The sequence below is a fragment of the Rhinopithecus bieti genome, unplaced genomic scaffold (genome assembly GCF_001698545.2).
Source record: "Rhinopithecus bieti isolate Rb0 unplaced genomic scaffold, ASM169854v2 scaffold_4908, whole genome shotgun sequence".
In the NCBI taxonomy this organism is placed as follows: Eukaryota; Metazoa; Chordata; class Mammalia; order Primates; family Cercopithecidae; genus Rhinopithecus; species Rhinopithecus bieti.
In genome coordinates, this window is record NW_016804541.1 from 497,869 (window position 1) to 515,024 (window position 17,156).

Consider the following 17,156-nt stretch of genomic DNA (forward strand, 5'->3'; position numbering starts at 1 on the left):
AAAAAAAAAAAAAAAAAAATCTAATATTGGAATTATCTTTATCCTTATTTTTACAGTGAGAAAACCCAGGCTCAGGAAGGTAGATTATTGGGCCAAAGTGATGTGGCAGCATGAAGAATCTAAACCAGAATCAAACCTAAATCTGACTCCAAAATAAGGCACTGTAACTAGCCGAAGCCACCCCTTAGGGTATCCATGAGGAATGGTTTGTGCCAGAGTTTGTTCAAAGTCAGCTTGCTAAGGCTCCCGTGTGAAACATCAGACAGGAGGGATACAATTCTTCTCCAGTTCTCCATTCTTAATGCCATATCTTGAACCATGAAAGGTGCTAATCCTTTTTCTTTTGCACTTCTAGTGGATCTGAATGGTGGTGGCATTTCAGAAGTTCTGAGACAACTTGTGCACTGTTTCTTAATGCTGACCAAGTCTTCCTCTAAGAGTATTTAGGACAGAAATGAATTTAGCTCTACTGGACTCATTTTGGATTAGTGGAGTATAGAATTTAGTGACTGAAATACAGAAATGATCTGCCGTAAGACACTCGCATAAAAGGAACTCTTGTGTAGTCCACAAATAAATTACAGTAGGCTCTAATTTATACCTATTAAATATACAAATAATATATATTTAAAATGTATATTGTAATAACCTTGAGATTAAGAGCTTTTCTGGAAATTCATTCTGCCAAAGAATGTCAGGCACATAACAGATTAAAGCACTAGGGAAATCACAGAATTTTTGACTCCAAACTCCTCATCTCATTTTGCAGATGAGGAAACGGAGGCTCGTGGGAGCTCTTCATGGCGGCTCCTGAAGTCTCCCATGCTCTGGTCTCAGGTGGCCTCAACTACACTATGGGTTCCAAGCCCGAGTCCACTTTACAGTGTGGAATACTCTGTCAGATTTTTGGTTTCCCAAATTTTAAGATTTTCAAAAATGCAATTTCCTTAAAATTAAGCGCTAAGTCTTTAGCAGGGGTAGCTCTGATAGGAAAATCTCATCACAACCGATTTTAAGAGCCTCTCCCATATCTTCCGCTGCCTGGGAGGTTTTTTTTTTTTTTTTTAAACACATGCTTGTAATATTCAACTTGGAAACATTTTGACACGCACAGATTTTCTGGTAATGGCAACTATTGTAATGCTCTTTGATGAGTTTTTATTTTTCTTTCCGTAACATCACTATGCTTTAAAACAGACACGGCAGAAGGCCTTATCTCTGGGAGACATTTGCTCCGATTAGAAAGTATTAGAGATTCTCCCTAGAAAGGCTGACTGGGATGGCACAGGGATGGAGGGCTAATGTTAGATGCTACAGTTTGGGCAGAGTAGAGTATCCTGATGAGACCTGCCTTCTGACTGCTGGTCCCTATTTTCCTGTATGCCAGGTTTATGACTAAGATGCACTACCCACCCTATCTCTACTGCTGAAATCAGACACCAATACTTAATGCGTCCTCATACCATACAACTTCTAGCCTTAGAGAAAATGGGATCTCCCCAAGCTAAGGAGACGTGGTCAGAAACCCAGGTGCCCCATCAGTTCCAGCTCCCACCAGCATGCAGAATGGAATAAAGGAGAAGGTAGGAAGGACACACACTTAACCACATCACAAGGAGAGAAACAGAATTCACTTGGTCTTCAAAGGACTTTCCTAGATAAAAGGATCACAATGAAAATGCAGAATTTGTTAATGCAACAGTCCCTACTGCAGCTGAGAGACTGGGAGACTAAGAGGAGCAACGTGGTGCACAGTGACTCTGGGGAAGAATCTGGAGGCTAGGCCCCTCTCACGGAGCTCTCATTCCCACCTCTTCACCAGAGAGGCTCAGTTCATTGGTGTCTTAAGGTCCTCTTTAGCTGAGATGTTACTGACCTGACCAGGGTCAGTCAGATCTGCCCCTCTGGTTTACAGAGGGGACAATGGAATCCTCACTTCTGGGTTTTTCATTCTTTCAGCAATTGGATCATGTAAAGACCCACTAAAATCTTTTAAAGATTATGACTAATCCTGTGCATGTGGCTATTTATATTTCTTTATAACTACTGGCATCAAGCTAAAGCAAGAAACTTAAGAAAATAGTTTCATTAAACAGGATAATAGTTTCATTAAACAGGATAGTCTTTAGCCACAAAAAAGAATGAGATCCTGCCATTTGCAACCACATGGCTAGAACTGGAGATCCTTATGTTAAGTGAAATAAGCCAGGCACAGAAAGACAAACATTGCATGTTCCCACTTATTTGTGGGATCTAAAAATCAAAACAATTGAACTCATGGACATAGAAGGATGGTTCTCAGAGGCTGGGAAGGGTAGTGAGGGGCTGAGAGGTAGGGGTGGTTCATCAATACAAAAAAATAGAATAAGACCTACTATGTGATAGCATAACAGGGTGACTATAGTCAATAACTTAATTGTACATTTTAAAGTAATTAGAATAGTGTAATTGGATTGTTTATAACACAAAGGACAAATGCTTGAGGGGATGGATACCCCATTCTCCATGATGTCCTTATTTCACATTGCATGCCTGATATAGCTTGGCTGTGTCCCCACCCAAATCTCGAATTGTAGTTCCCAGAATCCCCACGTGTCATGGGAGGGACCTGGTGGGAGGTAACTGAATCACGGGGGCAGGTCTTTCCTGTGCTGTTCTCGTGATAGTGAATAAGTCTTATGCCACCATATGAGACATATCTTGCTTCCCCTTCACTTTCCACCGTGACTGTGAGACCTCCCCAGCCATGTGGAACTGTGAGTCAATTAAACCTTTTCTTTATGTATCACCCAGTCCTGGGTATGTCTATTTTAGTTGTGTGAGAACAAGCTAATGCCTGTATCAACACATCTCATGTATCCCATAAATATATATACCTATTATGTACCCTCAAAAACCAAACAGAAAAAAAATTTTAAAGAAAAACACATGGATAGCCCTCACTGCAGAATCACCTGAGAATCTGGTGTAAAGATGCAGATGCTGTTTTGGTAGGTCTGAGGTGGGAGCCAGGACTCTGTATTTCTTACAGAGGTGGTTACACACTACTCTGTAGGAAATGCTGGCCTGGACTCAGGAAAACAAACACCAGTTAACTTAATCCTACCAGCCTGTGATCCCCTCCAGGGCAAGATTGTGTTTTATTCAACCTAGCTTTCTCCAGCACAAAATCAGGCAAATCAGGCGGAGGAGCCCATGTGATGATCAACATTTGCTGAATGAATATATCCATTCAAAATGAGTTTCCCAAGTTCCAGAGTTCAGCCAGAGCACAATGCACAAGGTTGGAGAAGGAGAAATACACAGAGTAAGCATCCATATCATTAGCATCCACTCCTGAGCCATGGTGGACAGATGCACACACAGCTATGAGCAGGGGGTTCCTGCCCCGTTTAAGGCCGTGGGTTGTTAATTGTACACTCTACTTGCATCCCTCAACTAGAATTCACAGTTTGTGACATTTAGTCATACATGGACATACAAATGTAAACACAGTGGCATTTTACCAAGAGGCATTCTTAACAAGACAGCACTGAGAAAAAGAGTGAACAGATGTACAAACTAAGCATCTACTCTGCCTAATGAAGGTGTGTGCTGCTGCCTCTGCATGCTGAATCTATCTTCTCCCTTGATACACTGTTCTTTTCCCCCTTCCCCTCCACTTGAAAAGGCTATTTGGCCAGGTGCCCACCAGCTCTTAGCAATCGTCTTTCCTGGGCTGTCTAGCCAGCTCTTGCAGAGGATAGATTTATCCCCACCAGGGCCTTTTGGTAGCTTCTAGAAAGGTCTGAGCACCCTGTAGTTGACCTCTTCCCTGCTCACCCTTTAAAAAGTCAGTGGCCTGCTGAGATCCCTCTTGGGAAAGACCGCATATTGGGTTGACTCCCTTCCCGTTTCCCACTTTGAGACTCCTATATGTTTGCTCTGATGGGTTTAAAGTTTCAGGAGCTGTATGTCCCCTGGAAGAGGAAATGGTGGCGGTAGGGGAAGTGGTATGGAAAGCGGAGAAGGGTAAAAGGAGGAGGGAAAAGGGACAGCCTTTCCTCATTTTTTCTTTTGGTGTTTGGCCTTTCATGGATTCTGAGAACATGGTCTTCAGACTAATTCATTCATCTTCCAAGCCTACTTCCCCTTCTAACCTATCTGATGGGGTCATTACAAGTACATGATTAGTATATGTAAAGCATGGCTGACTCATAGGAGATGCTCAAAAACCATTAGCAATTAATTTCATTATCAAAAATTGTTTTTTCAGGTTTGGGGCTAAATGAATCTGTTCCTCTGTCTAAACCCTGTTATGTACTCATAATTCTAATAAAAATTCTTCTTGCTATTTCTGATTACAGCCTAAATTAATTATAAGTAAAACCCACAAATCAGTAAGCGTCAAGTAACAAACAGCACAGATGGGCGCCAGCTTCTCTCTCAGCACCCAACCAGGAGTGGGACAATCTGGGTGGTAGTCACTGCTCTGTACTCTGACCATGTGACTGTGGGGTCTTTGCTGCCCTTCTCCAGGTATCAGTTACTCAGTTTTCTGTTTGTCACTTGAGGAGCAACTCAACCTTCCTGGTCCTTTTGCCTAGACATGGACACTTCCAAATTAAACTTCTCTTAGAAGGCGGTGACTAAAATAAGCAGGAACTACTTTTTCTCTTCTGATCTCTCTTGGCCTCCTCCTCAACATCCTTACCAACATCCGCCACTGCCCCTGCTCCTCAACATCCTTACCCACTTCCCCTGCTCACGGTCCCTGTCAGGTCCTGGGCAAGTGTTGGGCGGGGGAAGAGAATGTCCACCCATGGTCTTTTCCTTGGCCTATTTCTTTATGCCCTGCAACCCCCCGCCGAGTTCCTTTCCCCAATGAACTTGAAGGTGAAGGAGCATAAGGCACCCACTGCAGATGGCCAAAGGCCTTGCCTTCCTCCCTGAAAACTTCCTTTGAGGGAATGCCTTGTTGAGAGCTAAAAACACAACGGTTGCCCTTCTCACAACTGGCTCCACAAACTGAAGAATCACCCCAGTGTCATCTTTCCAGCAGGGTCTCAGGCTTTGCTCTGCGTTACTCAAGAGTCTTGCAGAACGCCTGCTACTAAAAATAAGGTCATAGTGCATCAGAAACTTTAAAAAAATCCTCTTAGCTATATATTTTTCAAAGTGTGAACATTTTGCATTTAATTTAAATGTCCTTGAGGGAAAAAAGGAGGCCAAGGCCTAGAACTCCCACAACAGGAGTGAGGCATTTTCCTGCCAGTTGGAAGCCGGAGTGGAGCAGACAGCCACATTTCTCTTTTTTTGGTTGTGAGTTTGGCTGCTACTAGTTTGCTTCTGGTATTGAACTGAGAGGTGCCTTGAGGGAGGCCTTAGCCTGTATACAAAGCCCCAAACTGTGCAAGGGTTAGATCAGCTTCTCTTCTGGAGGACCCATGGATGGGGTGGCTTCAGGACTGCCACCTTTACTAGTTCTAACAAAAGGTAAACCTCCCAGAACAACTGGAACTGCCAAAAGCCAGGCATGGACAGCTGGCCTTGTCTCAGGGAAAGCTCCGGAGAGACCTTAAACAGGCAAGATGGGTGACAGAGAAAGAAACTGCCAAATGGCTGTGCCTGTGACTGGGAAGGGACCACACCCTCTGCACCTGAGGAATACGCGCGAGTTCATGCACCGTCTATTGGAAAAGGTCCGCACTTGCCTGATTAGTATCTTGGGATTCGTTTTCCCACAGTATCCATTGCTTTATTTTTGTTTTCAAAATGAAAAGCTGATTCCACTGGAATCATCTTTTCATCACTGTTTCTGTTTAGGGGCCCTTGAATGTCAATATAGGAAGCACAGACAAAAGATAACAGGGTTCTTCTCCCAAGACTTATCAGATAAACTCCCTACATCTTAAGCCCCCTTTATTTGTCTGTGAAGGGTCTGACAAGGGCCTGCTGGTCTACCCTGGAGGGGCGTCTCCCCTACTTGCTTTTCTTATTTATTTATTTTTTTGAGACGGAGTCTCACTCTGTCACCCAGGCTGGAGTGCAGTGGCCTGATCTCAGCTCACTGCAACCTCCTCCTCCCAGGTTCAAGCATACTCAGTCCCGAGTAGCTGGGACTACAGGTGTGTGCCACCATGCCTGGCTTATTTATATTTTTTTGTATTTTTAGTAGAGACAGGGTTTCACCATGTTAGTCAGGCAGGTCTCGAACTCCTGACCTCAAATGATCTGCCCGAATCGACCTCCCAAAGTGCTGGGATTACAGGTGAGAGCCACCACGCCCGGCCCCATACTTGCTTTTCACACCCTATATGCTCCTGGTCTGGAACCAATGAGTGCCACTCAGAGCTCATGTGCAGCCATATAGAAAATGCTGTATTTGTCCTTCTCCCTGAACAGTTGGTTCCTTTTTCCCTTCACCATATTTATCACTACAGAGAACATGCTGGTCAGTGACAAAGTCACCCAAAGAAACAAGAAAATCACATCAATTCAAACAAATGGGCTTCATCTGCAGGTCCTTTTGAAACCATGGTTTTCTTTGTTCGTAATAACTTGCTGTCTCTTTTCCATGGCCATTTACCATTTCAGTCAAACAATGCAACTGGACTCAAAACCAAAACCAGTGTTCTCCAGCTGTGTGAAGGAGGGACTGATTGGGGCAGCATCTTGAAACCCGCCTGACAGAGCACCTGCTGACACACACAGATCGCTTCTCAATGGAGAAGGATTCCGGAGACAGGTTCCATTGTGTAACTCCAGAAGCCAGGACTCCAACATCACAGGACCCTCTCCTGTGTCATCACCTCTCTGATGCTGCTGTTGGCAACCCTGTCACTATGCATTCACTTGTAAGCAATGTGGCAATGACTTCTAGACACAGTAAGGGGAAGCTTTCATGACTGACCTGTTTAAACCACTTGCTCACACCTTTTCTCCTCCACAACACTGAGCTATGAGCACAGTAGTTCTCTTTCCAGAAAGCTGTGCTCACAAAGTATTCTGTTGAGAGAACTCAGAATGAACTCACACATACTTCACAGGCTTTTCTATAAGGAAGAGGTCAAAACCAACCAAAGAAGGCTGTTATGTACCAGAAAAAATGTTTTCTATATATCATAATCCCAAACTTCCTGCCACAGTCAACTAGGCTATGAAATTACTTTCTGCCTGTTGGCTTATTCTAAATATTACCAACCTCCACTGACAAGTTCACCTATAACAGGAAATTCAAGAGTTCGGTCAACATTATATTACCTTCATGAGATACATTTAGTCCTTTATCCAAGGTTTGTATAAAGCTCACTGACTCAGTATCCATGCAGCTGGTATAGCGGATTTGCTTTATACATTCTGTTACCGTGAGTGGAAAGGGAAGTTATAGAAAACTGATTTGTGCTCCTTGAATTTTTGCTGAAACCCTGACATGAACTTCTAAATTGAAGATCAGGATAAAAATGAACCAAAATGAAATATACATCTAGATGTGTTTGAGGCTATAATCCTGACCTTTATTTTATGCCTCACAGACATGGGTTGGAACCGTTTTTTCCACTGAGCATATTGAATTCCTTAAGGATTCATCACTGCACAAAACTAAGCCGCACAAAATACCCCAGGCTCTTATGAAACATCAATACTTATTATTTGTTTCTATAATAAGCAAATAATCTAGTAATACTGACACAGGTCTCAAATGCTACAAGAAGAACTAGAAGATAACATGAATTGTAATGAGTGCTCCGTCTTCTAAATCTACTTGTGATTTTAACGTGTTCTTTCCTGTTGCCTTATAAACTTTATTAGGAACCCCCGGAGACAGGGCAAGACACTGTAGGAATATGTTTGATATATAGTTGGATTAAATAACAACCTAATATATCAAACATATCACACAGAGGCCTGCAGAAAAGGCATCCAGGTTTGACTGAGCTCGAGACTAGGCACAGTATTGAAGGTTACAGCTGCAGGGGGTGGTCACTTTTGCAGCAACTCCGATACCTGTCTTTGGAGCACAGGTCTGCCTGCAGGTGTGGAAACGGCGCCATTAACAATACTGTCAGCGCATGCACCAGCGCTCACTGACATTCTCAACTCCCCAGGTGAACAGCGGATTCCACAGTGCATGTCTGGGAGATTCCAGGCAAAAAGTGATGCTTAAGTTTTAAGAGCCTGAGGTGGAAATACACCAGAATCATCATCATAAACCATGAGCCTCTCCTTTAAAAACAGGCAACCTGAGAATGTGCTGAGCAGAGCATTTTTGACAAAATTACTGTCCCTCCCCATACTCTTCCTGAAAGCAGTGTGAATACTCCCCAGAAGGAAGATACATCCATATTATACGGAGGGCATGTGTGTGTGCAAAGGTAGGGTTATAGGGATGTAATAAGCAATTGTTTACTTACAGTACTCTGAGGATTTTTTTTAACATTTTGGGAGAGAATGGAGAGAAGTGATTAACCTCAAAAGACTGGCTGATCTTGGTGCAGATTGTTGTTATTGTTTTTTAATTGGGGAAATAAACTCCTTTATAAAGGCAAGGAGGATATTTTATTTCATGCAAAAGTTATTGCAATGTGGATTGCCCTATTAGGCACAAAAACTGTGGTCTGGGTTGAAGGTTTTCCAAAACAGTTTCATACATAATGCCTGCCTCTGGTCATCGGGCAGAGAAAGACTTGAGACCATTGTAAAGCATTCTAGAAGTACCCACCACCCTTCCTAATATGATGAGAGTGACCTAAGGTAGGAACCCTCAAACAAAGGATTCACATCATCAGTTGTGGTAACCTTGACCTTGGCCGAAGGATTCCTTGGCCTTCCTATAAAAATCCTCAATGCAAACACAAAGGCTATATGATCCTGGAGTACTGTAGGGAGTCCTCACTGACCTGCTTCAGCAGTCACCATTAATTTTTAAGGTGCAGTTATTTTTAAACCTTTGTTTTATAAAATGCTAAAACACAGACCCTTCCATCATCCCAATTCCATCTTCATTCTTGTACATTCCCTACTTATTTTTTTTCATCTGTGGGCTTTTAGAGTTGTAATCATAATGAGTACATAATTCTGCATCCTTTTTGTTATACCATGAGCATTTTCTTCATGCTACACAGTCCTAGCAACCATTATTTTTCATAGCTGCATAATATTCCTTCGAGGAGACACTTGGTCCACATCCAACTGCTCATTACTACAAACAAGGCTGCAAGGGACAACCCTCTCACAGGCACACAACTTTCTTTCCCTCTTGGATTTCCTCCTCAGGAGAGATTCCCAGAGGTGGGATTAGTAGCTCAAAGGGCACACATAAACTACAAATGGCCCTTGTGGGACTAGACCAGCCTTCTCTGACAATGGGGTAGGGAAATAGGCTGGTACTGAAATGGACTGAAATGGAAATGGACTGAAACTGCCACCCAGGGCCATACATAGCCCTCCCAACTGAGTGACGGTGCTCTGACCATGGCAAGATAATTCGCCTCTTGGTGCTTCTGATTCTAACGGACTTTTTGAAAGGATCAGATGAGTGACTCTCATAAAGTACCTAGAAGACTGCCTGGCACATGCTTGGCAATTGAACAATGTGAGCTTTCTGTTTTCAGGCATTTCCTAGGGAAAAAGTCCCAGACACATATTTTCAGTGATGATGGTGATAATAATGGTGATATAGTTACTATTTACTGAGTCTCACTGTATGTCAGGCAGTGTTCTTATACTATCTTATTTAATTATTATAACCATAATCCTATGGGGTAGGAACTTTAATAATTTTGTTTTCCCATCTGGAATCGTGAAGTGAAAGACCAGACAGGGGGAAACCAGGATTCAGGGACAGACAAGAGCTCAGAAGGACCCTGCGGAAGGACAAAGGGAAAGACATTGAGACAAGAGCCCTTAGAATATGGGGAAGTGTTAATGTTAAATTAGCACCAGGCTAATTCTCCAGGAGAACGAATGTGTCAACTGACATGGCTTCGGCATTAGTGGATAGAGCCCTCCCCAAGAAAGGCCACTCATGATAAATCAGACAAGGAAATGGAAAAACATTATGCACCAAACCTCTAAATCTTAGTTAATGGTTGACTCTTAAGTTTAAAGTACACTTTTCATTCACGATTAACTTGACTGACAAAGCAGAAACAAAGGCATAACCAGAAAATGGAGTTGTCCCAACACCCACACTTGGCTCTTAAGTTTGCAAGAAAAACTCGGCAATATCAGGCAACCCAAGACTCTCAGGTAGAGGCCAGCAGAGAGAACCCCGGTAAACCCCAAAATCAGAAGCCCAAATCCTTAAGTTACATCTTGATGAGAAAATGTTTATGTGCCTTTACCAAGTCCAGAGTGACTGTTAGGAGGTTGGTTGTGAACACTCGAAAGTTTTAAGAATGTTCCCAAGCTGAACAGACTCAGTCTGTGTTTATTTCATACACTACACAGGCCCAGGCACTGCTTTTCAGTGGTCTGATCTGTTTCAGGGCCCAGACTCCATCCCTTGGTCTTACAAAAATAGGTAAACTTTTAGGTATACTTAAATTGGTGAAATCCAGCCCTTTTTCGAGGGGAAAAGCCAAATATTATTTCCTAATATATCTGGGTCCTTGGAAATAGGTGAGTTACAATGCACCACACCAGGGACTTACTTGAATAGGAAGAAAAAGAGGCCTCCTCTGGTTCTACCATTTTCCTGCTGAAGACAGCCATGGAAGGTGGGGTAGGAGGTATTAGTTTAACAGGGTGGGGGCTTTGCCCCTGGAGATAGCACTAGTTTGTCATCCTTTTATTTAGAAAGCGTCCTTCCTCCTGCCTAATCTAAAAGTATCTCTTTCCTTTAAATGGCTATTTCTCTTCACATATACCTATAATCTTAAGTTTTAAACATTTATCTACATGACAAACATAGATGGAAAAAACATACCAGCTACCCATCACCTCCAGCATACACTGAAAAAGCCTGGAATGGGTACACTTTTGAAGTTTTCATTGCCCTCTGATTCCCAGCAGTGCTATTTCTTTGTAAAAAGCAAAAGAGAAACCAGAAAATTGGAGGCTAACAATCTCCTCTCCAGTAACAGCAACTTCCGACAGAAAGCATCCAATACCTGCTCTAGATAATGGAACTAAATCAAGACTGCAAATGCCCCAATTCTTCCTTTGGATACACAGAGGTATTTTTCTGGGTGGTTAACTTAGACTCATCAGCCATTTTTTCCCCATACTCTAAAGTAGTGCCAGGCAGGTAGATCCCGTTTTCCGCTTGCTAATCTGACCATGAGGAAGGAGTCAAGCTCCCTGCAGCACTCCTAGCTCCATTTCACAGCCACCCACTGGAAGAACCCACTGACACCGGACAGCCAACCATAAATGAACACTTACTTTTGGTTTTGCTCTTGGCTTCAGTTGCTCTAACTTCTTAGCAGCAGCTTCGATGGATGCTGCAGCCCCCAGTAACTCTGTTTCTGCAATGACAGTTGGGTCTTCTGGATCCACCCACTCTGTTCCTAGAATCAGTCCAAAAGAAAGTGATTCTTGGTAGCTGCAGACCTCAGGGCACTGGCTTAATTACAAACAATATCTGGATTTGCATGCATGAAGGCTCCAGGAGCCTGACCTGCATTGTCCTAAGGAACCTTCCTTCCGTCTCTCATAAAGGCCATCTGGATGGGGGTGGGGGTGCTAATTCTGGTTTTCTAAATCAGTTGTGTGTACGGCCCTACCACAGGGCAGTCACCAGGCAGCTTCAAAAATGATCTCATGGACCAAGGCTTGAGCCTTGCTTTGACTTTGAACTTAAAGCTCACGAATATAAGTAAGCATCCTCAGGAGGCACTAGACTATGCTGTAGGTCACACAGGAATTTGCCATTCTCTTCTCCCTGGAACCCAGGAGGAATGACCCCTCACCTTAATTCAAAGGAAAGGAAATTGGTGACAAGATCTTTCCCAGGTGAGTTGACTGCTTCTATGTAAGCATAAAGGGTGTCCAAACAATGTTGTCAGATAGCCTCATTTTCAAAACATGAAGTATTATTTGAAGGAGAATAAATATCCTGATGAATGAAAATGCAGACAAAAAAGAAATGGGGAGACTCCTAAGGGAAGTGAATAGTTCTAGGTGGAGGATACCATTTAAGTAGAAGCACTTAATACAAAGACTAGAGAAAAGACTTGCTTCAGGCAGGATGTTACTTTTTCAAGCCAACTAGAAACCCATTTGCTTGCAGAAAGTCCTCACTCTATTCCCAGCTGCACTTGCTAGCTAAAGGCCTGTGCAGACTGTGCTTTTCCTCTGCGCAGTCTGCTGTACTAGCACTGCCTGGAAGGGCTGCCCTCCACCAAGACATGAGACTCCAGCCTACCTTTCATGGCTTCCGCCGCCTGGATGAGCTCCGTCACAGCACCGGCCACGCGCTTGGAGAAAGCGGCCAGCTGCTGCTTGAGTTCTGGGGTTGGTTTCTGAAGAATCTACAGGTGAAGAACAAGTCAGAGGCATGGGGGGTTAGTAACCACTGAGATAAGAAAGAAGCACATTCCTCCTGGGGGATGTGGGGTCAGGCAGCCTGGTTTTAAGTTGCATCTCTGTCCCGAGTGACTTCAGAATCTTGTGGAAAGTGCTTAAGGCTCACTGGGTTTCAGTCTCCCCGTGTGAGAAATAAAACGTGGGGAACCAGTGGCGCCTCTAAGGTCCCTGCTGACATAGCTCCTAAAGATCACAAAGGAGACAAAGTCCTCACTTGTCTTTTATTTGGACCTTCATTTATCCTTTACTTGTACATAAAACACACACATGCACCTGAAAATCACCCAAACTTTAAGAACATTCTGGCTGGGTACAGTGGCTCACACCTGTAATCCCAGTACTTTGGGAGGCTGAGGTGGGAGGATTGCTTGAGCCCTGGAGTTCAAGACCAGCCTGGTCAACATAGCAAGACCTCATCTCTAAAAAAAAAATTAAAAATTGGCTGGGCACGGTGGCACACACCTGTAGTCCCAACCACTCAGGAGGCTGAGGTGGGAGGATCTCTTGAGCCCAGGACGTCAAGGCTGCAGTTAGCAGTGGCTGCATCACTGCACTCCAGCCTGGGCCACAGAGAGAGATTCAGTCTCTTAAAAAAATAATAAATAAAAACAAAAAAAGAACATGCTGAGTAAAGGCAAAAGCCCCAGGCTAGGGGCCAATCAGTACAAAAATAAAGGACCAGAGGAAATGTGCCACTCAAGTCCTAGAGACAAAATCCCTAGTGAGCAACAACTAACTGATCAGGAGGATCATTCTTGAGAAAATAATCCATTTCCAGAGTTCTGACTGCAAGCTCTCCTGGGAGAAGCCCTGAGGATTTGCCCTCTTTTGAATTAGTTCAAAGGTTTTTAAAACTTGTCTTTTGCTTTCTGTTTTTTATGGATTTAAAAAAAGGCACCGAGAATCCTAAACACCTTTAAGACATCCCCAGCTGATTTCTTCTCAAACTCATCCATGAATGGAACTATGACACAGGATGACAGCTCTTCCCCATCTTCCACCAGGGATCTAAATTCCGGTGCATACCATCCTATCCCTTCCTCATGCTGAAATTCTTCCAATGCTCTTTCCTGTTATCTCTTTCTCATGTTTCCCAAAGGTGATCTTCAGATTTAGAAAGGTTCAGACAGTCGGGAGAGAAGTATAACTGCTGTCTATCTCTGCACAATTTTGGAGCCTCTGAGTAGAGGACAAAACATCTGCTTTGGAAATGAACAAACTTGTGTTCAAACCTGGCTTCATGCATTACTGGTTTTAAACCTGTTTTCTCATCTGTAAAGCTGGGATAATGCCTAGGTCTCAGGGCTGGCATAAAAATCAAATGGAGGCCGGGCATGGTGGCTCATGCCTGTAATCCCAGTACTTTGGGAAGCTAAGGCGGGTGGATCATCTGCGGTCAGGAGTTCGAGACCAGCCTGGCCAACATGGTGAAACTCCGTCTCTACTAAAAATATAAAACTTAGCTGGGTGTGGTGGCGGATGCCTGTAATCCCAGCTCTTCAGGAGGCTGAGGCAGGAGAATTGCTTGAACCCAGGAGACAGAGGTTGCAGTGAGCCGAGATTGCACCACTGTACTCCAGCCTGGACAAAAGAGCGAGACTCCATCTCAAAAAAAAAAAAAAAAAAAAAAAAAAAAAAAAAAAAGATCAAATGGAATAACACATGGCGAGTATTTCTCACAATGCTTGGAACACAACAGACATGCATTAAATGTTAATTCCCTTCTTGGTGCCCCACACTCCTTTCCCCTGCCCAGGTAGTAGCACAGGGTTTCTCAGGAATCTGGAAAGATGGTTTTTAGACCCCAGGACTAACCCCTTTGCACCATGACTATAGAGAAAGCTTAGAAAAAAACAGATCACAGGAGTCAATATGGGTTACGCCATGACCAGCCCTAGATACAGCAGTGTATAGATGACATTATGCATATGCACAAATGGATTAGTCAATAATCTCTGAGCATTACTTCACATGCATCTATCCTCATCCTCCCTCCTCTTATAATCTTTTACACTTCTTTCATATTTGCTACTGTTCCACGATGATTCCAGCTGCTCTGTGATTCTCATTCTCTCACACTAGGGCATATATATATATATATATATATATATATATATGTATACACACACACATATATATATATATAATTCTGCAGATATTAAGAACTCAGCACAGACCTTTGAATGAACAAATGAATTAATGAATGAAAAGCAGACCAATACATTACTGGGACAAGTCCTACTATGACGGCTTCCTAGACCAGTTCCAAAAGAACACTAGAGCCATGGAGAAATAGAAGGAAGGGGGATAAATGCCTTTTACTTTCCAAGACCGTCAGTGGGCAGGCAATTTAGTTAGGCATAGGTTCAGCAGTCAATGTCAATGTACAGGTACTTATCCTCTCTCTAAGCCTCAGTTTATTAAGTGACCACAACAGACTTTCTTTGTAGAGCTGTGGTGAGATTATATAAATTAATATATACATAAAGAGCTACTGACAGAATTGTTCCGGTGTGTGGCCTGGGCATAAGAATTTTTGTAAGTTCCCCTGGGTGACTCTCCTATGTGGCCATAGTTGTGAACCACTGCTCTAGACTTAGATGGTGGCATTTGTCACCACTCAATTGCAAAAGGCTTGTACCATATTTATCTGAAACAATATATGCTGTAAGACTACTAGGTTATTAATAGTTATGGCTCAGGATCTCAGTAGCTAAGCAGTCCACAGGCATTGTTAAATGGTTTCTCTAAAGTGGCCAACACAGCACGAATAAGCTAAGGGTTAAAGGTATGGTAGGGACACTCATAATTAAAGGTAAAAGATTGAATGATTTTCCCCTAAGCTAAAGACAAGGGAAGGATGTTTGTTCACATACTTCTACCAACATTCCCACAAAGTGGAATGATGAAAGACTTGTTTCTAAAAGGAGCACCCTTGGTGAGCAGCGTACACCATGACGGCCCGCAGACAGGGAACAGCCCCGATAAAGAACCTGAGCTTTAGATAACGAGGAGAAGAGGAGTTCTATTTTTATTCTGCCATTAAGTCAACATGATTTCTGATAGCAGACAATAGACAGATCCAAATTAAAGCTCTGCCAGTGGAAGCGAGGGTAATTTTATCCCTGCCAAAGATCTCAAACTGTGGTTTTGCAGAAATATTGAACTGTGATAGTTGCAGAGGCAAAGTAGCTGCTTTTTGTCCTGCAATACAAATCCTCTATGATCAACTAGCACACAGCAAATGCAGGAGGCCACCATCATTCAAATGGACATCTCTAAAGCGTCATAAAGCAGCTCTCAGGGCAGCGGGGAGATGGCTCTGTCCAAATTAGATCCTGTGTTTGCTGAGAGTTAACTGAATTATCTAAAGGATTCCCCAGGCAGGGGTTCTCCATTTGCAGTCTCTAAATACCAAAAGGTTCTAACTAGGTTTTGTGGGTCTGTGACTCCTCTTAACAGTTTGAGGATCATTCTGCGTGTCTGTGCTGATGTTTCTTTGATGATGGTTGCAGAAGGCAAGAAAGGACCCAGGGCTTTTAGCTCAAAGGGGCCCATGACCCACAAAAGACGAAGAACGCTGAAATCTTGACAGTCACTGGCATCTATAACAGGGGGAAAGAGAGAATGGGAGTGGGAATAGATACAAACTTTATTACTGATATGTTTCTTTAAAATATAAGCATCTGAAGCAAATAGGACAAACTGTTAACAAAATTAGTCAATCATAGATGGTGGGTACATAGATGCTGCTATTAGTTTCTGTATTTATTTAAGCATTTTCCAAAGAAAAACTAAAATATACAAACCAGCCAAAAAAGGTTAAGAATCCTTAGCTCTAGATATTATAACCGAACAAGGCGAGGACACCATAAACTCATGCATATTTTCATGTGCCGAGATTTCAGAAAAGCAACTCACTGAAGAGGACCCCCGATTCTCCTCATACCACCTGAAAATGACCTCAACTTATTTCTGCAGATTGCTGGACACTTTCTCTAAACCTTGATTTCTGGAATTTTCTCTTTCCCTTTTTATAAAAAATGAACAATTATCTGACCTTTCTTCAGCTCTCAGGAATCTCCACCGATTCTCCTTAAATTGTTAAAAACAAGGGATCAATTTTCAAGCATTTCAGGAAGACTACCCTAAGATCTACGGGTACAGTCTGGTTTAAGTCGACTCTTTTTCAGAATGGAGAGGCCATGGTCATATGATTATACACAGTCTTTCTGCAGAGACCAAAGAACAGAGTGAAGGGCAGAGTGAAGGGCAGAGTGAGTGAGTGAGCGTGTGTGTGTGAGAGAGAGACAGACAGAGAGAATCAAAATCTCTAGTTTTTTAATTGCTTTTTAAATCTATCACCTGCAAATAACTAATCACATTTTACTAGACATTCTTTTCTTCTACCCTAAAAAGAATTTCAACAAAATTCTGATGTCTTTTCTAGACTGGCAATTTGGCTTTCATTTTCTGGTTGTCGTTAGAATCCCCTCTGAAAATGAACACTGCTTCCCAGGTTTGGGCATTCTCCTTTTCCTCATTTCTTGTTGGGTGTTCACACAGCACTGGCTTGTCAGTCTTGTGGCTTGCAGGCCTCTCAGTGTAAAACAATACTCCTCTTTCTTATCCTTACTTTAACCCAG

At 42.9% G+C, this 17,156-nt stretch overlaps 1 protein-coding gene across 2 annotated transcripts in view; it reads right to left on the reverse strand.

Moving 5' to 3' along the window:
- Positions 1-17,156, reverse strand: part of TLN2 (talin 2) — a 467,299-nt gene that overhangs the window by 9,643 nt on the left and 440,500 nt on the right. For both annotated transcript variants that reach the window (XM_017869077.1, XM_017869076.1), the window contains 2 exons: positions 12,350-12,455; positions 11,368-11,492 (listed from right to left, as the gene is read on the reverse strand). In XM_017869077.1, the coding sequence (XP_017724566.1) occupies positions 11,368-11,492; positions 12,350-12,455 (231 nt within the window). The remainder of the gene's footprint in view (positions 1-11,367; positions 11,493-12,349; positions 12,456-17,156) is intronic.